This window comes from Cucumis melo, chromosome 5 (assembly GCF_025177605.1).
Source record: "Cucumis melo cultivar AY chromosome 5, USDA_Cmelo_AY_1.0, whole genome shotgun sequence".
NCBI classification, from domain to species: Eukaryota; Viridiplantae; Streptophyta; class Magnoliopsida; order Cucurbitales; family Cucurbitaceae; genus Cucumis; species Cucumis melo.
The window spans coordinates 27,681,064-27,706,567 of NC_066861.1; the positions used below are offsets into that span (position 1 = coordinate 27,681,064).

Genomic DNA, 25,504 nt, shown 5'->3' on the forward strand with positions numbered 1-25,504 from the left:
AAGAAATTTGTAACTTTTTTTGCCTTAAAGAAGTTAGTTAACTAAATAATAAGTTTTAAGCCATTTGAGTTGTGTTACTTTTGTCATCGTATTTGAGTTTTAATTTGATTTGTGTTTGATTAATATGATATGCTTATTATAATTGTACGTGATTGGTATTGTTAGTAAGAAAATGGCATGGATGGCCAAAATATAAGGTCAAAATGGAATTTAACTAAGCTTTATAAACAAGTTTTTTTTCTCATTGTAATTACAGATTTGATGAAGAAAAAATGGAAGAAGTAAGGGGAAAACGAGAATTCGTAGGAGGGTCAGACTTCACAAATTCTAGGCTCGAATTGATACTTTTGCACGCTGTTGACACAAGCATAAGACCATTTATAAAATTATAGTTTGAAGCCCTCGAGCAATAACCACCTTAAAACCATATTATATAATCGTAATCATTTTCAATCCATTTATACATTTACTTGCGCCTATAAAAAGTCTGTTACAATTAAAATCAACAAATCTTGACTTTAGGATACCAAATCCTCAAAATAATAATAAAATAAAGAAATAAATGTAGTATGGAGTTGTGGAACAACGTTTCATTAAATTAGGATAAAGCAACGATGAGTAATTGCGTCATTACATCCCTTGGATTAGAAAAACAGCAATCAATCAATAGTTGTCAATCTAAGATTGCCCATAAATAGCAAGTCTAATCCTAAATTTTATAAAGTAATTTTGACAAAATTCCACCACCAAGTAAGCCTCAGTGGCAAATATAAATCATCAGTTCCTTCTATTCCTACAATACATGGGCTCAATCCCCATTGCTTATCATCAATTGTTGATTCCGCCGCGCTTGCCACCCAAAACTTCACTCAGACCTGTTTCTTCTTCTCCAGATTAGCAGCCACCAGCCGTTGTCGCTTCCGCCATGCTGGAATTTTACCCGGGAACATAAATCTCAACAGTCTTTCCCAAGAGTAACAGCACAAGAACATGAGAAGTGCCCAAGCCAGAAGCTTATCCCTCATTCCCGCAGGCAATGGAACAAGTTTCAGCCAGTCATTGAGATCTCTAAACAAATCAGAGGTAATAACGGTGAAAAAACCAACTGCAGCCAAGAGGGCGTACAAGAACGGCTTGTTTTCGGATACACTCTGGTTAAAGGGATGACCCATGTAGTTTACGGCAAAGGTTGCCACCTGAAGCATCATGCTTACCATGTATGAAACCGTGTTAACCAAGTTGGGATGAAAATCTGAGTCAGGCTCTATACATTCATCGGGCATATGCTTTTCAGCTTCTTTCACCGAAGAAATCAAGAAACATAAGTGGATTGCAAATTGGCCCAACAAAGAAAGGAGAACATAAGTGCAAAAGACATGTGGATGGGGGCGTTCGGCTGAGAGTGTCGGAAGGGGCCGCGCATGTGAGATGAAGAGAAAAAAGGCTGCTGTGAATACGCCACTGATAGTGGCTTGAATATCGCCGAGCTTTACACCATCCAAATACATTACACTCAGTACGTAGGCAGTAGCGAGGCAGTTGAGACCAAGAATTTTAAACATTTGCAGTGTTGTCACCAGAGTACTTCGACCTTGGCGAATAATGTCAGTAGTAGGGGCAACAGAAGCATGCTTTGCGGTGAATGGTGATGCCATGGATGCATCTCCAAGCTTCACAACAGGGGCAGAGCGCCCATCTCCCTCTTCGTTTAACTCATCCATAAGTTTCTTTAGCTTCTGTCTTTGCATTTCTGCAGGTGTCCGTGGACGGTTGCTAGCTTGCTCAGCAGCAGAATCCAGTTTTGCACCAACTTTGCTTTTTGAAGAACCTTCTCCACTAACAAGTGCTTTTCCTGATGATTCGGATGAAGGCTTAGATTTCTTGGACTTTCCAGACCTTACAGCCTCATCTTTGGATGCTTCTGAAGAAGAGTTACCACTTTGAGGAGGAGGGACTGCGTTTAGGAGAGCAATTCCTACATGGGCCTGATAAAAAAGCATGTAATGATTGTTATAAAGGGAAGAAATTCATCTCAAACACACGAACTAAATGCTCAATCATAAAAATTAAAATCTATCTGTTGCTCCACATAATATTTGTTAATGCACTAAAAGTCGATAGACATCTTAAGTCAAGACCTGCTTCAAAGCTCCAACATCGTTTGTACCATCCCCACACATTAATGTCATTCTTCCGACAGTTTTGAAAGTGGTCAAAATGAGTTCTTTCTGCTCAGGAGCAACTCTTGCAAAAACCTAACGAAACAGTTCAAATGTACGGCATCAAGTTGGCATCCTCATGAGAAACAATATTTTGACAAGAGAGAAAGCTCAAGCACCTTAACATATGGAATAACATCCAGCACAGTGGAGGTGCGTTGTAGCATCGCGATGCAGTCACCTCCAATACAAAGATCATATGTCTCTGATAAAGTTCCCACCTCTTTCTCACTGAGGAAATATATACGAGGATAAAGAAATCAAGTTAATGTAAACACTAACATATGTAAGGGAAAAAATGTAAATCGGCATGGTTGAGAAGCAAGGGGAAAAAAGTAAAAGGCCTTCAAATGCTAATAAAACTCACCTGTAGGGAACTGTCTGTGACTCATCAGGGGAAAGCCATTTATATTCCTCAGTCCCCTTCATTGAATTGAGAATTAAAATTTGCTTTGAGGTAATATGAACTTGGCTAGCTACGTGGCACGCTGTTAATGCTTGGTCACCAGTAATCATGACCTAATACAACAGAAAAAACATGTTTCAGACTTTCTACTTGCTTAAAACACAAGGAAATACAAAAAAGAAACAGGACCCGGAACAATGGTAGTCCACCCATACTAAAAAGTGACTTCAGTCCAAAAGAACAAGACCAAGATCATAATTACATTAAGGCGAAGTGACCAACACCCACAAAAAGAGAGGTAGGTAGCAAACATGGGAAACAAATTATCGATTAGATTGCCTATTAAGACATAACAAGACCTACCAAGAATGTCTTGATAAATCAACCGAGTTTACAGTTACATCATACAGGACATACACACGGTTGTTACGGTCATGGTTAGAATCCAGATAGGTATTAAAAATTTAATGGACGTTGACTTGCAAATTGGAGTTCAATCTATGTACCATCAGATAAATTAAGACAATTGTACTTGGAATAACTGTCATAAATTACCGTTGGTTGACATTGTGATTCTATTGAATAAGACTATATAAGAATTAAGAATTAACCAAGTACATTTTCAAAAGTTTATAGTTTTCGGGTACCCAGAATGTCTTGTTCATCCAGTTAGATGCTTAATCCAAAAATTTTGATTTTAAATATCCACAATTGAATTCTGAGTTCTAAAGAGTACCACAGTCCGATATTTTACTTCTGAGAAAGAAACTAAAGAATACAAGTCAGTTACACAGAACAAATTCACTTTATAATCCCCTGATACTGATTAATTCATATTATAGCTTATGATAAACACATAAAATGCAAAATAGAAAGAACACTTTCTTACGAAATTAACAACGAAGCTCTTAAATCTCGCTGTTATAGTAAACCAATAAGTATATTCTATAAGTCACAATTAAGTGGAAATGACTAGGCTGGATAAACTGTACCAAGTCATGAGATGATCCTTTAAGCTCGGATAATATTGTAGCTGAGTCTGCTCTAATTGGACAATTGAACACCTGGAATGTAATTGTTGAACATTAAACAATTGAAAATAGGAACGAAAAAGGAACAGAAAAGAAGCTTTAATTTCAAGCTGAATATATCGTAAGAGTAAAGTTGGGAGAATCAATTATGGGTGGGGGATAAGTACAAGTGGTTTGGGAATGTTAACAAGAGAAAATATAATCAGATACTAAATCTTGAACAAGAGAGAGCAAGTCCCTTACCGCAAAACCAGCAAATGTCAGGTCACTCTCCACCAAGTCTCTATCCAGGCCTCGTGCTTCACTAACCTTCAAAATTGGAAAGAAATAGAAACCAGCCAGGTAAATGAAGTATTCATGAAATGAAGTTATAGATTTACAAATCCAATTTAAATAGTACTTAATATTGAAGACATTGAAAACAATGAAGAAAACAATGACAATTATCTAAGGAACATGGACACAAACATGAGATAGTACAGATAAGGAGGCATACCATGTTCTAAGAAATTAGGTCATTTATAAAAGTATTATCAATGCTTTCTTCATTTTTTATTAATCTGTTTATTTATTCTTCGGTTCCAATAGATTTTCACCCTTCTTTTCAAAGCACCTGAGTTACCTATTCTAATATAACTTTAAAAAGAAGTTTTGACCATTTTATTCCATGCATGTGTCACCCACACAATGTGTGCCCTTTAATGTTCAAAGATGGCCTTGAATTCAAAGATGGCACTTAAATCTTTATGAATTCAAGATTTAAAAGTAATTAAGATCAGAGATTTCAAATCACACTTCCAGCATGTCTCCTGTGCATGTTCCTGTGTGGGAAAACAGCTGTGCTAAAATATTGTCCATGTTTCTGAGACAAAGATGGTGATAACGTCCACGACAATGATGATTACGGAAATCCCAGTTGGAAGAACCATAACAAAACAATGAAATTATCAACTATGACAATAACAGGGACTACTATAATGGCAATAATGATGACAGTGAAAACAAGCCATCTACAAAATAATGCAGTCCTTTTATGTTTATACATAGATGTGTGGGGCTGAAGAATATCTTACTGTCATGTCAGGAAGTGATTTGTAAGCAAGAGCAAGGACACGGGAACCTTGTCGTGTATATTTCTTATAAGTCTCAACATAAAATGAAGGTACATCAGTGAGCCTCTCCTGGATGGTTTCGGGGGCACCCTGAAATGAAGAGACCAAGTTAATTTAGACTGGAGAGGTTCAAACAATTATTTGCATTGTTAATACACCAACTAGACATGTAACTGCAGCTCCAGAATCTAAATACTGGCAAGCTGCATGTCTGCTACATCTACATGTGTTCCTACCATGTCCTAACATGTCTCAAATTAAATAACAATAGTATCAATGACTTTCTTTTTGCCATTGTGTTTCACCAAATTACATTATTAATGAAAGTATATGAGCATGTGCAAGATACGTGTTGTGTGTAGAACTCCAACACTTTAAACTAGAGTTTTTTTTATGAACACTCTAAAAATAGTGTTCATAATTCATATTTCATAGAAGTTTATAAAACTATGAAACAAAAAGTTCGTATGATATTCCAGCAAACCCAATTTCAAGATAAATAAACTACTACGCCAAACCTGTTCATTCTAGGCTCTCATTGGATTTTGGCAAGCGAGATTTTTTAAATTTTATTGCTCAAGAAAAATAGGAGAGTTTTACCAGGTTTAATAAGTGTGGAAGGAGGTTTGGAGAGTGAGCATCGCTCTCTATGAGCATTCTAGGAGTTTATTAATTAATTTAATATAAAGCATTTTTATAAGCTGTAGCAGTTTTTTTGTAACTTTGCTTTTTATTTTTTTATTTTTTTTTAATCCATAATTTCATTAATACAATGAAATGTATCAAAAGGGAGTTAGTCCTTCAAAGTGTTCACGTATACAAAATTAAAAAATATGGATAAGTGGGGTTTCTCTCTGTGCCCAGCAGGTTTTATTGCCCCTTTTCACACCATGTGTTCCTAAAGAAGCCGGAAACGGGTGATGCAAACGCAGAAACTGAAAATTGCTAACATGCTAGTCTAGTTATATTGGAGTGCCTTTTGTTTACTTTTGTGACTTTCGTCTTCCATTGTCCTTCTCTTGAGCCATTCTTTTTCAAAACCCTCTATTTACACTTCCATTCAATTCTGTGAAAGTTGGTTTCTTTAAAAAAATAATAATAAATACAAATAAACAAATAAAACCTTTTTATATGAGTGTCGAAAGTAGCTTACACAAATTTCAATTAATCTCACGAGATAATCCGCTCAACCCTACAACGTTTTGGTACAAAGAAAACTCATCGGATATTAAATCCTAGGTAGGTGGTCACCATGGATGGAACCTAAAATAAACGCATAAATCTAGCCTCTAATTTAAAAGATTGTTGCTCTAATGCTTTAGCTGGTGTTTTTTATTTTTATTTTTCTTTTTCTTTTAGTTACCCATTGTATATCTTTTCATATTTTTTAGGAACATATGGTTTTTCATCTCAAAATGGAGAAAGAGAAAAAAATAGAATAATCATGAAACAAGGTAAATATTAACTAGAAATAAACAAGTCTAAGACGAATGCTAGTCGTGCAGAAAAAACCATCAGACCTTCACAAATGCAAAAAATTCCTCTTGAAGGCGCACAACAACTGCCATTCTCTTCAAATGTGAAGCAAAGTGGTGCCTCTGAACGATCTGGACTGCGTGGCCACTTCCCCTGCAATTAATTAAAAGTAAATTATATAATGAAAAGAAAGAAAAATGCATAGCCAATAGAGAGTTAAATAATGACTATAATAGCTGAATGATTCACCCACTGAAAAGTGAAAAGAGCAGTAGCTAATGAAAAAACTTAAAGCAGAAACAGAAAATTTTGTTGGGTAACCCAAAATATATATTGAAGAATGAATACGATAACATAAATTGCTCAAGTGACATTGAACATGAACTCAACGTGTATAGATGATGTTCTGAAAAATAAGGGCACGTCAATAAAAATTGTTCCTAAGAGGCCCTTGTGCACGGGCATATAGAGCTACACCCTTTAGGTTAAGCTGGATGAAAAATGAAACCAAAAAGAAACCGGTTTGTACCAAAAACAGCAAAGTCACATCCCCTGAAAAGGTGGTCAAAATCCTCAACCAGCCTCTTGCAGAGAATACAAGACTCTGGTCCCATTCTAACAAACCCGACAACTTTCTCAAAATGCAACCCGTGGTTTTAACTCTTCCATGAAGGACCTGCTATACAAATTACAAAGAATTAAACCTTCTTCAAAATTTTCACCTTCTATAGCAAGGAAAAGACTCAGAAGCTGGGCAGGAAAGGCTTCACAAGGCAAAAGAATAAAGAACAGCAAGAAAACCTGTCAACAATGTTGAGACCCAAAAGATGATGATTCCCACTCCCAAGGCTAACCACAAGCTCCCAATCAAAGATTCAAGAATGAGGGCAAAAGGCCAGAGAAAAAGAGAACACACTTCTAGAGAAGAAGAGAACGGGAGCCATTATAATTCATATGGTCCCTCTTGGATGTATGATAATTGATAACATAATCAAGAAAACAAAGAGCAGATAGGTCTATCCCCCATCCACTTATCCTCCCAAAAATAAGCATCAATTTCATTCCCCACTAAACACTAAACAAAGGAAGAGAATATAGAAGCTGCCCAAAATATATCTTTCTAACCATTTCTGGAAGTGTCTTTCAAAACCCCATTTGGAATCCACTCAAAAGAATTTGTCCCATATTTGCTCACAAATTACCTTACGCCAGATGGAATTGGCATCACGAGGAAACTTTAGAAAACTAACACCAAACAAGCTTCCAAATCAGAAGGCCAGCTGGAGATACTTTGGCAGCAAAACCCACAATTGATGAAACATAGCCTTCAAAAATCCTATGTTTAGACCATTTAGCCAATAGGCCAAGTATTGTGCCGTAAGGTTGCCTAAGGTTAGCCAAGAAAGCCATTTTTCGCGTCACGAGGAAAATGCTGGAACTAATAAGTATCATGTCCTAAGGTTACCTTAGCCTAGCCCCCATGGTCCAACGGCTTGGACACCATCTCCCACCCAATTAAGAGAAAATTATTTTCCCCCCATGGCCTCATCCACCCCTTCCTCCCATAAGAAGCTTTTCGAGAGCTTCTCCTAATACTTATTAGCAGTCATAGTGATCTAAACAAAAAGGAAAAAATAAGTTGAGATAACAGTCAAAATGAACTGGAGGAGCAACCTCCTTCAGTATTAACAAGCTTGGATATTAACATTTGAGGTAAGTGATCACCAAAATTCAATTTATAACCTCAAACCAATTTAAACTTGTATCTTTTCTCTTCCCGCTTGACCATGGCTCAATGTGCAACTCTATATGCTGAGGTAATACATGTTATTTATAACCTCAAACCAATTTAAACTTGTATCTTATCTCTTGACCGCTTGACCATGGCTCAATGTGCAACTAGTTACATGCTGAGGTGATACATGTAAACATAATTTTTTTTTAATTATAACTTTAATCACAGTTGTAAACATAAATTTTTAAAATTAAAACTTTAATCATACTACATAAGAGATCAGATTTAAACTAAAATTTCAATCAATTTAAGGTATCTTTCTATATTACAATTTACATGTATTGATGCATAAGTATACCCACATACATAAATTCATATTTTTGCGAGTCCTTAAAAGAAAGGAGGGAGCATTACTTTCTGGGAATGGCTTTCTCATCAGATTTGTAAATCCAATCAACTCCCTTGAGAGCAGCCTTTTCAAGAGGATCCCCCACCTACAGAAAAGTGAAGACCAAATATAGTGTTCCCGTGTGCAATATTTTGTAAGGAGCATATTCCCGCATACTTTTTCTTTCCATCAATAGATATATCAAAAATTCAAGAATGAAGCTAGCTTACCAACTTGTTGTCCACAAACACCAATGCATGGCAAGAAGCCAGAATTTCAACTGTGCGCAAAGACACACTAGTCATGTCAGTTTCCAATTCCTCCTTATCGCTCAAACCAACTACTCCTCGAAACTCCTACAGATGCCCAGAAAGTGAAGAATAAATATCTTGAATAATATTGCATAATGGATAATAATTTTTGTATTTTGAGTTCAATATAAGCAAACCATGTCATCTGATGTCAATGTTCCAGTTTTATCGAAACAACAAATATCAACCTGCAGGAAAAGAACAGTAGAAAATATGATTACAAAACACAAATAGAAAGGTATCAACTTGCCGTTCTAAAAAGGCAATACATCAAAAGAAAGCAAAACCAAACACAACAGATATCAGAGAACAACAAAAATAATAGTAAAAAAACAATGAAAATTACAAGCATCCCAAATTGTTGGAGTACGATTAAGAAAAACACAAACTTGTTGAAAATGGAAGTGTTAAACACCAACTTGAAAATGGAAGAAAAATAGTAACATTGAAATTGTATTACAATATAAAGAAAGAAAATATTGCAATATCCAAGCGCTTCAAGAGACCATAACTTTTCCAAAAATTGAACTCCAATTTTCTGTTTTCTTTCATCTCACCTACCCACTCCCCATTTATAATCTCTTTCCTAGCCAACTCCCTTAACTGATGTCTAATGACATACATGTGAAGTTAGTATCTTAATAACTCTCCTAACATTTCACTACTAATAGTCCTAATAGACAGACACTCTCCTACATTTCTCAACTAATATTCCCAATAGATAGCAGAGAGAGAATCTTTGCAACTCAGTTATGAGTTACCTACCATTGTGGTTCCAATATATCCTTACTCACAAACAAGAGCTTCTTAATCAATTTTACAAAGCATTTATATCCATGTGCCACACCAACACAAGCTTGCACGCACCTTAACAAATCTCATGAGACAAATGTCTAACTTTTCTAAAATTTGTTGCTAAGGCAACTCGCATGTAAATCGAATTCTTTTGAATACTTTTGTGACCTTGTACAGTTTAAAGTTTCTAATTGGAGTAACCAACTAATCATTTTTGTGACCAGACCGTTTTCTTTGTCAACTTATATTGTGGTTTTGTGGAAAGAAGTGGACACCGTAGCTCCTCCTCCAACAATCTATAGTCTCTCCTCTGTTCCAACAATTTATTATCAGCTGGTCCCACCACTCATCCATGTCAATGTCATTGACCAACTTCTTTTGCAGTCAATATTGTTTTACAATCAATTTGAAGGAAACAAGAAACAAGAAACACGAGTAGCAACCACAAAATTTTGGACATCATCCATGCAGTTCAATGAACCTTCTTAGTATACGGCTTCCACTCTCTTTTGTATTTATGTCATTTACCACCCAATTTTGTAATTCGTTTTTCATTAGTGAAGGTTTTGGTTTCTTATCAAATTAGGATGTCTCACAAGTCCCAATTAAAGCTTTATAATTTTGTGATGCCATGAAAATTGAAGAAAGTTTCCTTACCAGTTAATGCATCAAAGGTAAAAAATGAATAGAAATATCATGCATGTGATCTGAATAATCAATAAACATTTTTTAATGAAGAAAGGAGTTTTAAGTGTAATTAATTGCAAAAGAAGTGGTGAAAAATCACTAAACACGCAGAGGTAAACTACCTTCCCAGCAAACGGTATTCGGAAAGGCTCTGTACAAAATATTCCACGACGTGCTAGAGCAATTAACGATGTATTAACTGCTATTGACAGTTCCATTGGTAGTTCAGGAGGAATAACAGAAGTGATTATAAGTGAGCAACTGAGGAAAAGCTTGTACTTGCTTCTCGTGGGATCTTCCAACCCCTGCATTAAAGAAACTATCTTCACCCTATATCATTGAGATCTAAAACTCAGACCACAGAAAAGTATGTTACTTTACCTTTACAAGTACATAACCAGCAGCTATAACTGCAAATACAACTAAGAACATAATAAATAGGCCACTTTCCCAACTGTTAGCTGTAACCTACAATTGGAGCAAAAGGTATATACAAACACATTATCGGATCTAGGACAAGAAGGGTAGTATAAATTTCATTACAGTTGCAAACCAAAAAATGTCAAATTAGTTACCCTCTCCGTAGAAAACAAAATTGTGCGCATTAGTTTCCCTTGACTTGTTTCAAATCCAGTTCGCAAAACAACTGCTAGGCAGCCACCATCAGGGGTTCTAAGAGGAAAGGTCTGTCTCCACCCAAATAATAAAAAATGAGAATATTCACAAGGTCGAAACTAAAGCCACCAGATTCCTTTCAACAAATCTACCTTATCCGGAGTATGCTGTAGTATTTTGGTCCCACCAAATAACACATGACTTTTGTCTCTCTTAGCTGATAACTTCTCATCAATTCCTCTCCCAGTTATTGAAACCTGGGAAGGTAAGCTCTAGTTAAATAAATAAATTATTATTATTATTATTATAAAAATAAATAAATAAATAAGGTGGAGCACCTTCCATTGTGGAGTAGACTCCCCAGTAAGAATGGCTTCATTAACAATAGCACTTCCAGCCAAGATTAGCATATCAGCAGGTACAGATTTATCGTCACCACTCTGACCAGAATCACGCCCTATGGAGACAACATCTCCTGGCAAAAGCTCAGTTCCAGGTAGCTTCACCCACCTAAGTAACACCCCCATCACAATTTCATGTCAAGAACCAGAGTGGCCAAGAAAAAGGAAAAGTATCCCAAGTAGTAGAAATGACATACTTTCCAGAACGATGCACCATTATGGTCTGAGTATCCACTCTGACACGTCTCAACTCACTTAAGGTCTTTAACCGACTTTTTGCCATTGTTGACTCAAACATGAACAGCATAAATAGAGTAAACAGGCTGTAATACCAATACTCATCCAAACACCATAGTCCCACACAAAAAACCTGGGGGGAAGGAAGAAAAGTTACAACCATGTGAGAAACAACAAATGCCTCTCAAAATATATCAAGTGCTGGGGGTTGGGAGAGAGGGAAAGAGAAGGGAGGGAAACTATAAAGTAACACAAAATCCAATGATAAAACAGAGTCAACCTGAAATACAAAAAATGGTTCCATGCACTGCTCCTTCATTAATTTCTGAAACGTAGGTTGTGGATACTCAAATCTGTAAAGCCAAAAACATTTGAAAAAGGAAAGGAGCATTAAACAAACAATTAAAAATTATTTTTGATATCCCATGTCACCCCATTCAAGCATGCAGCAGTCAATTGTAAAATATTCACGGTCAACACATGCACAAAGTAATAATAATAAAAATGAATCGCATAAGAAAACCCACATATTGCGCCCCCATTTTTCAACAGCAGCTACAACTTTAGGCTCAGAGCCATAACCAGTATTCTTTAGATAATAACCAAATGTTTCTTTTGTTGGGTAAGGAAGCTTGCAGAAAGTCTCCTTCTCCTTTGAATAAATAAATCGTTGTTTTCTGAAATCAAAGTAGATCTCCTCGAGATCAACTGCAGACGTAGAACCCGCCAGCTGCAAAGCAGAGAAAATTTAGTGAACAGCACAGATACTAGACTGCTGAATAAACAATATCAGAATCAGGATGCATGGAAGACTGTACGCCAAATGAAATAATTTTTCACTTTCTCTGAAAATCCAATTATTATTTCTTGGTGAAAGAATACACAATCCAATAAAATTGGAACAAGAAACAATATAGAGAAGATTACCATGGCCCTTGTGCAAGAATAACGTCCACAAACCAATAGATAAGGAAATCCCAAACAAAGGAACAAAAAAAAAGCTAATGAACTACAAGAATTACCCATGGGACAAGTATCCTGGACTACCTATTTCATCTAAAATTCATCATTCTTAAATTTCTGTGTTATTGTGGAAGTAGAACTTATTCTACCTTCAGCCAAACCAAATTACACAAAAGAGAATAATAATGGAAATAATTTGCAACAGCCAGAAACTACATTTGTACTAATGAAGAGAAAAATAGTCACCATAGGTCCATAATAAACAACAAGAACACAATCTGAAAACGCTTCCTAGTTAGATCGAACAAAATTTGTAATCTTATTTGGATTGTATATTCTTTTACCACTCAAAACTGCAATTTTCTCTTGAAATGCATACTTAAATGTTAAATCACTTACAAGCTTACGAAAATGAAGCGAAACAATTTCTTTTGATCCCGAAAATTTTGCTGGAACTATCTTGCATGTATCAGCAGAGTAAATATCATTAACCTGCATCTCAAAAGAGCACCATACAAAGACATAAGATAATTACAAACCAATGTAGTATAGACTTCAGAGCAATTAATTTTTAAGCCATAATCACGACCAGAATATTAGAAGTATGGTTGAAATTTTAATGAATCTAAATGATCAAAAAATGGTATGAGAAAAGAGATCGCTTACGAGCTTTAAAAATAGAAAATTCTAAGCACGCCAATGGTTTTTTATTTTTTTTGTGTGTGAGCATGTGGTGGGGGGTCATTGCACGATAAATGAAATCAGAGGAACACCCCAAACAGAAACACCAAAAGGTGATTACATAAGAGCGCAGAGGGCACCGATTCCTGGCTAAATATGATATGCTGAAATGCTAACTGTGAAAGGGCACTTTGTTTTGCAACAAGAAAACATCATAGACAAAACTAATGCCGTCAAACTATTAAAAGAGGAAGAGAAATCTCTAAAGAGTCGTCTATTCCTTTCACCCATAAACTCTAAAAGAAAGCACCCAGGATAGCCAACCAAACCATCATATTAGTTCCACCAAAAGGAAGGCCCACCAATAAAAAAGTCAATGAGTCAAAGATAAAATTAGTTCATATAAAGAACCATCCAAAAGCAAGAAGAACAATGTTCCAAAAATTAGCAGCAAAAAGGCAATTATAAACAAATGAATTGGAGATTCAACATGTTGGCAACACATGTGACACCAAGAAGGAGAAATACACATATAAGGCATTTAGGCAAACGACGTTGCAAACGATCAACAGTATTGATGGCACCCAAACTAAGCTCCCAAAGAAAAATGTTAATCTTTTTAGGTTAACAATTTCCAAATCACCAAATAATGATCAAACTAATACGTACCCATTGCACCCACTAGGGCTGTGCAAAAGTTGGACAAAACCAACGAACCAAACCAAACCAAACTGAGTGGTTCGGACAGACCACCTCAGTTATAGGTCCTCGGTTCGCAAGGCTAAAACACCACCAAAAACCAAACCAAACCAAGGTCCATTTATATACATGTACTTTTATGTTTAGCCCAGTCCACCATCCTACATTTCTTTTAATGTATTATGTCCAGTTCACGATCCCACATCCTCAGCCCAATCTCATATTCAGAATTCAAATAAAAAAGTTTAACAAACAAGAAAATAAGGAAACCCTAAACACTAAAAGTACACTAAAGGAGCATTTGAGCTAGTTAGCCGTCAGCATCCTACAATGGAATCTTCCATCTTCAATCTAACAAAAGACAAGTGATGTGATAATGCAACCCATTCAGAAATCTCCATCTCAATAAGATTACAACGAGGATTTAAATCCCAAGCACCAGAAGATGAAACCCACACATTAGCCAAAGTGGCCTCCAATCTGAGTAGTACAATAAACCCGCAGAACTCAACCTAAGGGTTACTGATTTGACCTTATGTTTTGGTGTGTCCATATAATAAAAATCTTCGACATTTTTAATCCAATCAAGAAAACGCCTCGGTATCAATTTTGCCACCAAATGTAGGCAAATCTATCTTCATGTTATAATTTTGTTGGTATCCTTCTCTTTCTTGATTAAAGTCTCTTCTTATGACTTGCTCTTGCTGTGGAAATCTCCTCAGCAGTTCTTTGTCATCACTTGGAAATTCAGAATCTCGATCTTCTTCATATGCATCTTGATTTCTTGGAAGGTTAGCAATAGCTTGAATTCTTTCCATAGATGGGGAGCATCAACTATAATTCCTTCTTTCCCAATGTCGTAGAATACCATTATAAAAATCCCTATTTCTTACATTGTTCCTGTCATTGTTTTCTTGCTCTGGTTGTGCGACAATAAGTTGCTTCTGTATTTGTTACACATTCCTCGTCATTATCTGCAAATCTTCCATGCTTATCCACATTCTCCCACATTTCCTTCAAATGACAAAAAATGTTCAATTGTCGTCTTTGGGGATAGAACTTCTCGTGGGTTTTGGGTCGCTGCATCCCTTTCCCTACTGATATTAGCTGCATTATTACCAGCCATGGTGTACCGAAAATCTCAGGGCTCTGGACCAAACTTGGTGTATTGAGTTAGGAGTTTTCAAATTCTAAATAATACCCCAATGCTTTATCAATGATCTGATGGTTTTAGCTCAAATACTAAACCATCATACATCCTAAACAAAAAAAGTTACCACAAGGTAACTAAACTCAAAAGAACTTAAAGAACCGAAGGAGTTCTAAATCAAACTTAAAGAAAGGACAACAAACTGATTCTGACTAACGAGTTACATCAATAAAGCCGTTACTTGGGCAGCTTGAATGGGAATATTTCTAAATAAGTTAAATTCTTGATCTGAATGCTCTACCGGGAACGTTTTAATATAGCCTATAGAATTCTAAGCTATATTATTAACTAAATGTAAACATGTTGTGTTATCTGCTTGAGAATTAGTAAGGATCCAGCTAAAAAGATAACTTTTGTTGATTAAGCAAATAAGATTCTGACTCTCTCCTTTCCAGTGTTCCAAACCTTCACGATGGTGCCCATCAAGGGTAAAAACTCACAATGGTAACAAGTCCTAAGCAAAGAAAAATGTAAAGACTCCATGCACTAATGCTGAAAATGCAATTAATTGGAAACTACGGATAGAAATATATGAAGTAATATTTAATGGGAAAAGTTCTCGATCAGGGAACAGGGATTTTGATTTCCATCCAAGCAAGAATTCGAAAATCTAATTCAATCGGAGAAAATGGGTACTTTGCACGCTACTTCTGAGAGTCTAACTTTTGAACATACGCCCTCAAAGCCAGCAGAAATGTATAGAGAGTAATATTTTACAGCTATGCTGCATATATGCAGTTAGAGATACTGCAGGCAACCATATGACAAGACTACGTCTCAAATGTAATGGCACTCCATAAGCATCATCAAATGCAAGTACAAAATTAACGAAGGAAAAGAAAAGAATATCACCTGACTGTACTGAACAAAACATTTGAAATCAACAGACCAAGCAGTGAATAGCAAGACCAGAATATGAAGAGCCGCAAGTCCACCCAAAACAATAAGAGCATCTCCAAAGTCTATACTGGGAACAACAACGGCAAGCCAGGCGGCATAAAGAATGGCAAATGGCCACAGATCGAATCGCCACGCCCAGTGTTTCTTCCTCAACAAATCAACCCTCTCGACCACCTTCCCGCCCACATGGAATCTCAACATCTTTTCCTCAACTCCGCTGCACTCAATTCAAAGATTCGCAAACGTGGACCATCTGGGGGTAATCAATAAATGAGTGTAAATCGATCAGGTCGAGAGCATGGAGGAGAGAAGAAAGTGAAACGAAGAATTGAATTGAAACGGAAAAGTAATGAATCGGCATATACCAGAGAGATCGGCGCCGGCGAGAAAGCGATTGAATCAGCAGAACGGCTTTGGGTTTTTGTTTGAGAGAGAGAGATGAAGAGATGGTTTTGGATTTTTTCTTTACGGACCCGCCTTTAACCCACCCGTTTTCATTAAACGGGCAATGCTTCTTTTTTCTCTTTTCCTTTTTCCTTTTTCCTTTTTCTTTTTTTTCTCTTTTCCTTTTTCTTTTTTACTTCACTTCTTTATTTTTATTCAAAATCTAAGTTGAAATACTAAACGTGAGAGGGAGAGTTCTTATTTTCTTTTTTCTAGCAAGTAATTAGAAGGGGAGTTTTAAATATTGAATGAATTTAAACTTTTAATTTTGTTAAATGGTACTTAAAAAGCTATATTAACGTTACAATTTTATTCGATTTTCATTTTTAACTACGATTAAAAATATGTTATCTTCTATATGTAATCAATTATCAATATGTAAACATTATAAATCTCATGCATCGTGTGAATGCCGATAAAATTTTAGTTGCGAAGATCATAGTGATCATAACGCATATAGGCTTATAGCTTCCATCATCAAAATATCAACCCTCAAATTAAATTCATGACGTGAAATTGGTGAAATTTTAGATAAAAACAACTTTCTAACTTTTTTAGGCTCGTAAAATTTGGTAAAGTTATTCAATTATTAATTTATGCATTGGTCGAGAGCATGTGTTTGAGCAAACCTTATGTTGTTGAACTTAATTTGAATTTTACACTGTGTTTTTTGAAAAATAAATAATGGGCGGAATAGTGAAGACTAAATGATGGTAAAAAATACAGCACTTCATTAAGTTTAAGGTCAGATTTCATGGGATTGAAGAGGAATTATATATAACACAATTTCCTTCTAGCTCATATAAAAATGTCTAAAACACTCCGTAAAAGTTTATCGATTATATTAATAATAGATAGTCGTATCAATAAAATACTTTTATTGAGAATAGCAAAATCTATGATAATAACGAATAGATTTTGCTAACAAATTTTGCTATATTAGAATCTATCACCAATACTTCATCACGAATATATGATTTTATTTTTCTTCTTGTATATCGATGAAAATGCGAAGGAACGAACTATGACGAAATCAATAACGAAGAAGAAAATATAAGCAAAAAAAAAAAGCATGATATAGATGGACGTAAGTTGGTTTAAACATTCACGATTATACATACATACATACATATATATATATATATATATATATATGAAAAATAGGTGAAAGGTTGTGCACTTTTTAAACAATACAAAACCACAAATATAAAGCCTCTAGTTTTAATATAATGATTGCTTTCAAGTGTTGTATTTTATTGAGTACCACAACTAATTCTACCCCGTTTTATCTAGAAAAATAAAACATTAAAAGTGAAAATTGTAATAGTACTAATCATAGTAATAAAAGAAAATTTCAATAATAAAATTTTTTGACAACTATTCATATGATATAGAACAAAATCATTAAAAAAAATTCTTTTACATCTGATTTTTTTATATGAAATCTAAATATTTTGTAAATGTTATTTATTATTTTTTTTTGACAAATTTTCTAGTGAAAAATCATGATACAAAAATACAAAATGGAGGCTTTGCTTAGTCAGAAGAACAAACTAGCTAGATATTCAAATACAAAATAAAGATGGAAGACTTTCACAAATTGGTTAGGATTAACTCATAGCATAAGAGTCTGATTTGATTTACTTGAAAATGAAAAAAGATTCAAAAAAATTTGTTCATAGATTTCTTTTTATAAAAATCAATTGGAATACACTTAAAAAAAGTATTCCTTACTGTTTACTCTTTAAAAAATTTATTTTTTAAAAAATACACATTTGAAAATATATTCTAAACACAAGCTAATTAAGACACATAACCACAAAGTGAAAAGATATTAATATCAATATAAAAGCCAACATTTGGCAAACCATCACCCCTCAATCTCCCAAACACTAATAAAACAGGTGAGCATCTTGTTACATTTATATCCAAAATCTGAATTACATACTTTTCCAATTGGCCCTAAAAAATAACTAAACCCTGCTTTAAATATTTTCTAATGGGTCTGTGTGTGTATATATATACTTGCAACTTTATTCTAAGACTTTCTAATTTTATCGTATCGTGGTTATGGTTAATTTATAAACTTTAAACCAATATTTTTTCTTCTTTCTTTAAATTAATCAATTTTTAGAATAAAAATAAAAGCTAGATAAACAGCAAGTACGACGAAATATTTTCTTAATTAATTTTTTTATTATTTATTTAAGTTTCATTTTGTAACTATTTTGTAATTATTCATAACAATTCCTCCGAACTTGATTTTCTTGAATTTGCATTAAAAATATGAATCTTAGGTCTAACTTTAGAACATATATTTAGCGATAATGATTTAATTGTATTCAACTACCGATAATAATAACTAAATAAATTTAACTTAATTTCATACAAGTCCCCACAAAATCTACTTGTTTTTAAATCCCTCTACCTAATAACATCAATTCAAGAGATACACCAAAGCATATTCATAGAAGACAAAAAATGCTCTACTTAGAAGAACAAGCATGGCATACATTCCAATACAAAATAAAGATTAAAATTTCATAAAAATTGGTTAGAATCAGCACATAGACTAACTCAGAAACAAATCACAAAAAGGAAATGGGAAGGAGAAAAAAGAAGACCAATATGAAAGCCAACATTTGGTCAACCATCACAACTCATCTTCAAACATTTGTAAAAGCAGATGAGCATCATGTTAGATTTATACCCAAAATCTGAATTGCATACTAAGAGCAGCAAACTTCTAGTGGCCAAAATCAAAATGCGCATCTTATTGACAACACACAGCGCTAGCTATCGATCTATCTACATAAGTAAGATATTTTTCTTTACATATTTTCTGCAATTCTCATCTCCTCCCCACCTTACACTTCAATGGTGCAAAACAAATCCGAGCACAATGCAAATTAGCGCCACCATACAGATAAACAAAGGAGGAAAACCAACTTGATTGCTCGTCCTGCCCCTCCTACTCAGTTCCAGCTGAGAAAATAGTAAGATAAAACACCAAGTCACGAGAAGTAAAGAGAGAAGAAATAGAAGTGAGAGAAACCATGAATGCAGCTATTGAGGAACCAGCTGAAATCGTAGTATACAAAATCCGGAAGTACAAGTACAGTTAAGAACGAATTTCTGAGAGCAGAGTGTCCAAAAAGTTCAAAACAAGTGAACTAAATAACAATATTACTCTTGAGAATACACTAGTAAAAAGAAGTGGTTTCCTTGTTGGCTCCAGTAAAGCTACCCCTGCACTATTTTTTCTTGATGGGACAACAGGCATTTAGGCACTCTATTCCTTCTCTTCTACTATGCATTAGTATTAGTACACCTCAAACTAATTTGTAAGGAGGTGTTTAGAGCGCTGAGTTGGTTATTATAATCAATGAGTTAGTGTAATCTATTATAGTTGGAGTCCCATGGGCTATAATATCCAATTCCACCAACTAAAAGTGAGAGGCCCGTACACCCTAGGAAGATGTCAACCACTCCAAATTGAGACAATAACGATTTCAAAATTTCAAGCAAGAAGTTTCAACCTAGTACCTTGAATACATCTCCCATCCTTACGGCTGGGGAGTGGGGACAAAGTGCCTAATCTCTCTAATATTAGGGTACCCTTGAGGTAGCAAGGCTTGAATATTGCCATCAAATGAACATTACAAGACGCTAACATGGAAGAAGAACATCCACTAACAAAAAAATAAGGTCCAAGAAGTTACCAATTTCTCCTTCAAGATTTTCACTTCTTGCGCACTTAATCTCCTCGCCTCAGACAGCATCGAAATGGTACCTTGAGCCTATTAAATGACGTGACAAAAGAGCATAGTAACAATTGTGTTGGATGGTCAATAAAAAGTAAAATAATACATCAAATGGAGAAATGAATAGTAGTGAAGTAGTTTCTTTCATTTCCATCAACATTTCATTTCTTGGGTACTGAGATGATTATGATTAAAGGAAGCCCTAGCCTAACTCTTCATCTAATTAAGGAAAAACATTGCAAACTTTGAAGGGAAAAGAAAAAAAAACAGATGATAACCGGCAACTGAGACCAAGTTTTAACAAACTTAAAAAATGAACCTGTATCACAAAACCAAGCTTCTATAGATGCAGTGAAAAATTAAGATAAACCACAAAAGTTTCATTGCTGAACATCCAAATGAAGCAACTGAACCAAGTTTAACAAATTTCAGGGAGTGCAATTTGCAACAGGGTAAAATGAATCACATCAGGAAATTGTTTTAACAAACAGAGTGCAAACTTTCAAAGGGCATATAATATTTTTGTTCATTTCCGGGACAAGGCTTAATTTTTTGGCTTCTTTCTGAAGTTTGCTTTCTAATAGTTTCAGAACTAATTCTTCCGGGAATGATTTTCTTAATATTCTACTTGGTTTTTTAGGGAAAACTTGTCACCCTCCCTTCCCTTCTATACGTGTAATGTCATTTTTTCTCCACTTAATATTAATTTCTACTCCTTTGGTCATCTACAAATTTTCAAGCCCAAGAGTGGGTAAGAGTGTTAAAGTGTTTGTATAATAAAATTTACCATAACCCACTGGTTTAAGCTTTTGAGTCAAATGATGATTTAACAATATTTCTTTTTTTCTGAACAATATTCAGTTTTTTTTATCTAAAAAATGTTTGAGATAGGTCGCTGGTTCTTTCCACAAATCAAGTGTTATGATATTAGGGGTACATACTCTATAAGTTCATAGATAAACTGAATACGCATACGCATCAACAAAATAAAAATCAATCACAGTCAGGTTTCTTAATTGAATTAGATGAAGATAAACAATCTCAATGATCAGATTTTCAATAATAGCTTAAAGGAAGCACAAGAACGAGAAAAGCACAAAAGTCAATAAAAAATCACCTCTCCAAGCTTTAATTCAATTTCATGTAGCTTTGATTTCATCTCATCAATGTCTTTAACTAACTGTAGCTGTTCAGCTTTTTTCAGTTTCACCGGTTCCAATTCTGTGCCTTGCTTTATCTCAGCAGTCTTTTGCAATCTTGGCATGCTATTGTTTAGCTCTAGGGATTTATCCACATCCTCAGGAAACTGATGCACAAGAGAAGAACTTCAATGGTCTAGAAGCTGATGCACAGGAAACTGAAAATCTCAAATTGAACAATGCCTAAATCATGACACAGTCTACAGTTTCCTACAACGTATTTTGTTTAGTTTTTTTTTTTTCTAGATAAGAAACACTTTCTACTGAGAAAAACAAAGAAAGATAAGGCACCCTCCCTAGGAAATGTGGAAGAGGTTATTATAAAGAGACCAACAAGATCTTATTACAACAACAATTAGGCAGTAAAACATCAAATTTGATGAGGAAAATGTTCATTTAGTCCCCCAGGAGCATTTTTTTAGAGAGAGTGATGAAAATTTTTAACTCTATATAGATTAGAAAGTTTTTTCTTACTTTTGTGTCTGGTACTGGATCCTCCAGATGTGAACTTCCATAGGCTCCCCACTCCAGTGCTCCATTTTGAACTTTTCTTTTTGGTGATTCAACACTCAACTCCTCTTCCTTTAATGCTCGATTTTGATCTCTCGGTTTTAATACTTCACGAGGTAGCTCTTCCTTTGACGTTTCATTTGGATCTTTCGGTCTTGAAGACTCATGAAGCAGAACCTCCTCCCTGAATGCTCCATTTTGATCAGATGGTTTTAAAGCTTCAATGGTCCGCTCCCCCTTCAATGCAACAAAATCATCTTTGAATCTTGAAGCCTCTAGTGTCATGTCCTCATTCGATGCTCCATTTTGATATCTTACAATTGGAACCAGGGAGGGAAGTACCTCATCTGATGCACCATTTTGATCTTTCAGCTTTGGGATTTCATTGGTGTCCATCCCATCTCTTAATGGTCCACTATGTTCGTTCAATTTCATAACGTCATCCATTCTACCGTCCAATGCTCCATCAAAAGGCGAGTGTATTGGGGAATTCAGCGGACTAATGAGTGCCACTTTGAGCTTATCTTCTTCAATATATTTACCTCCATCTTTTGAAAACTGGAAAGAAAAGTAAACAGTTCAAAACCCAAGGTAAGAAAGCTGAATGTATCCACAAAAACTTACCATACTTGCAGTGATGTCCTCTTCTGTTATCCCTGAAGGAACGATTGTGCTCTGAATTAAAAACTTGTCTTTACACAACATATCGGGTGGGGCAGCCCGTTGAGCTTGCATTATAACTAGTCAGAATCATAGAAGAAATTAACTTCTGAAAAGAGGGGGAAAAGCAACAATACATAGCCAACTTCCAGGTTTAGATTTTCTTTTTAGAAAAACAAAAACAGAAGTAAAGAAAAGAAAAAGACGGTAAGACAGTGACACAGTCTTCTTAAAAAAAACTTTAAGGGAGAAATAGTTGTTAAATGCAGGACTGAATCATGTCATGATATTAGACATTCTTAAAGTTTTTAATCCTCAAAACACTAAAGTGATATGTTCTCAAATTTCCCTTTTAGAATTTTCCAGATAGTCCTCATAATTTTGATTCAACTAAAGAAAAAAGACATGGAGCAGATCAGATACTGTAAATGTCAATGATCAGATACTGTAAATGTCAAGTACTAGATGGAAGAATCAATTTCATTGAAACGTCAATGGTCATGGTAGTAACTTCGTTAAAAATATCTAGAAACACTCTCTTCTTTGTTTCTGGGGGGCAGGGAATCAATTGTCCCAGGTGGCCAAATAGGTTAGATTAGATGAAAATTACAAAGAATGTACCTGAAAATTCACATGTTGATTTTGGCAAGATTATCCCAACATTTGGTCGAACACAGTATTTCTTAGGAGATGTAGTCTTAACCTGCCAAACATAATAATAATATTGCACACATCACATGAAAAATCACATGAATTATCAGAGAAACAAGAGATGAACAAAAAGAAAAGAAGGTAGGTCATACTTTAAAGGCAACATGATGATGGGTATTATTGGATAGTTGAACTGTGCACGTACTTTGTTTCCTCAATTCAACTGAAAGCAGCAAGGTACTTTACTTCAATTCTTTTTCAGAAAGCAAGCAATGACTAGTATTACTAGTGATGCACTTACATAAGAATTGTAATTCCTTAGGCTGAATATGCAAGAGTTTCGTACTCATGTCTCTTCCTCACAATACACCAAATTCAAAATTAATAATTCTGCATCCAAAGCCTGGGAAACAGTTACTCTGCAATCAGAAAAGTTATTTTCTCAGAATCGGGAAAATTAAATTAAATATGATTTAGAAGCAAATTCAAAAAACAAAAAATAAAAAGAAACATAGAATAATCCCAAGTATTTCATCATATAATTACAGATCATAGAAGCTAATAACCACGTGTTTCCAATCCACCCTGTTCCTGGCTAAAATAAAATAATAATACCATCCCATTCCCTCAATTTTCCATGGAAAAAAAAACTGGGATGAGAAAGTCAAACCAAGCCCATTAAGATCAAAACCAAAGAAGCACCGCTGAGCTTATTCCAAAACAGATCGTTCAAAGTTTCAAAACCAAACACTACTCGAACCATAAATCATTAGTAAACGAACAGAGTCACTCCAAACACCAACCCGATTACAAATTCCAACCCATTTCGAAACTCAACAAATCAAACACAAATCGAGAGGCAAAAAGAAAAACTCCAATATTCAAGAAACCAGCAGAAATTCAGCAAAAATACACACAGACTACGTTCTTAACAAGATACCATAAATTTCAAACAACAAAAACAGCCAAACAAGAAGATTCTTCCACGCACAATATAAAACAAGAAGCGGAAAAAAGAATCCAAAAAACTCACCGGTTCCGCAGGAGCGGAGATAGAGAGAGAAAGATAAACTGAAATGGAATAAATAAAACAGAATGGAATACAGAAATTGAAAGAGAGTCCAAATATTTTGGTGGAATTTACAATTCCATATGAAGAAAGAGAGAGAGAAACCCTGGAAAATTCTAGAGAGAGGAAGGTGAGAATGAATGATCTGGTTGGTGGAATGGAAGATTATACTGAGTGAAAGCTAAGTAGAGAGAGAGAGAGAGAGAGGGGTAGTGTTAGTTGTACCGGCAGTGGTGTGATCTTAGCTTTGAGCCGGTGCGGCAGAATCCAATTCCCGTTTGAACTTTCTTTATTTTATTTTATTTTTTATTTTCAAATAATTTAACAAAATTGGCTCCAATTTCGAGGCTTTTAATCTTTTCTCTATTTTTTTGGTGGAATTCTATGGAATTTTCCCAATTTATTATTTTAATACCTTTTTACTTAAACTATACCCTTTTGTCCTTTTTATTTATTTGTTTTTTTAAAGCACAATACGTGACCTTACCAGGGATTTCAACAACCGAAGTTCCTGACCCATGATCAAAGTTAATCACCCTTGGATCATAATCAAAAAAATCGATCCCAAACCGACTATAGTGATTTTGATACACTAGCGTGTCAAATCGAAATCGATTTCGTCGATTTAACATTAAAAATACCTTTCAAAATTTTCGATTTGAAACATTTTGAAACCGATCTCTTTCAATTTAGTCGGTCGACTCGATTTTCAATTTATCATGTTCACCGATATTCTAGATCATTGTGGTTCATAACTTAAGAAGAAAAAAATACATTTATTTTTGTTAAATTATTTTTAATCACACAACTTTTGACACTATTTATATGAATATAGTAAAAAATTATAATTTGTATATATGATAGACTAAGATAGATAGATTATTGTCGGTGTCTATTATAACCTATCGCGGTCTATTTTCTTATTGTAGATAGACCGTGATATTCTGTTATATTTTTGTAAATATTTTGTTTCGTTTTGTTATATTTGAAAATAGTTATTGATTGCTCAGAAAAATACATTGATTTGTTTGGACTAGATTTTGAATATACGTCATGTTTAATCTATGATGATGTAAAATATGGGACACATTTGATATTGTTTACTTGTGTTTAGTATCCCTAACGTAAATAAATGAAGTCCATTTTTAAAATATGTAATAAAAAAATATAAATTAATTTAAATTCAAGGACAGATCAAACATCATGTTCTTAAATGTTTTAAAATTTTCATTTTGGTTCTATTCAATGTCTAAATATTGTCGAAGTAAAAGATAAATATTTAATATTTTATCCTATTTTTATTTGTATGCTTCCTAAATTTAATAAACTTCAAAATGTTAA

At 34.6% G+C, this 25,504-nt stretch overlaps 2 protein-coding genes across 7 annotated transcripts; both read right to left on the reverse strand.

Moving 5' to 3' along the window:
- Positions 1–575: 575 nt before the first annotated feature.
- On the reverse strand, positions 576–16,366 carry LOC103495641 (probable manganese-transporting ATPase PDR2). Of its 2 annotated transcripts, XM_008457271.3 has the most exons (22): positions 16,232–16,366; positions 15,819–16,119; positions 12,776–12,868; positions 11,941–12,143; positions 11,694–11,766; positions 11,374–11,546; positions 11,114–11,285; positions 10,928–11,032; positions 10,736–10,846; positions 10,542–10,628; positions 10,283–10,465; positions 8,816–8,866; positions 8,598–8,723; positions 8,394–8,473; positions 6,289–6,397; positions 4,730–4,858; positions 3,900–3,965; positions 3,618–3,689; positions 2,587–2,738; positions 2,339–2,450; positions 2,139–2,255; positions 576–1,985 (listed from the first exon to the last, which is right to left on the reverse strand). In XM_008457271.3, the coding sequence occupies exons 2-22, from the start codon at positions 16,065–16,067 to the stop codon at positions 870–872; spliced, it is 3,579 nt and encodes a 1,192-aa protein (XP_008455493.1). In that variant the 5' UTR covers positions 16,068–16,119; positions 16,232–16,366; the 3' UTR covers positions 576–869. The 2 variants fall into 2 exon arrangements, with proteins under 2 accessions (XP_008455493.1, XP_016902003.1); XM_017046514.2 differs by lacking the exon at positions 16,232–16,366 and having other exon boundaries at positions 15,819–16,221.
- A 2,573-nt stretch (positions 16,367–18,939) lies between these two features.
- LOC103495652 (vesicle-associated protein 2-2) lies at positions 18,940–24,473 on the reverse strand. 5 transcript variants are annotated; one of them, XM_051084775.1, is made up of 10 exons: positions 24,389–24,473; positions 23,396–23,513; positions 23,247–23,317; positions 23,065–23,146; positions 22,408–22,523; positions 22,126–22,341; positions 21,748–22,020; positions 21,192–21,380; positions 20,033–20,110; positions 18,940–19,295 (listed from the first exon to the last, which is right to left on the reverse strand). In XM_051084775.1, the coding sequence occupies exons 2-10, from the start codon at positions 23,442–23,444 to the stop codon at positions 19,185–19,187; spliced, it is 1,185 nt and encodes a 394-aa protein (XP_050940732.1). In that variant the 5' UTR covers positions 23,445–23,513; positions 24,389–24,473; the 3' UTR covers positions 18,940–19,184. The 5 variants fall into 5 exon arrangements, with proteins under 5 accessions (XP_050940732.1, XP_008455518.1, XP_008455504.1 ...); XM_008457296.3 differs by having other exon boundaries at positions 24,128–24,411; XM_008457282.3 differs by having other exon boundaries at positions 21,748–22,341; positions 24,128–24,425.
- Positions 24,474–25,504: the final 1,031 nt, after the last annotated feature.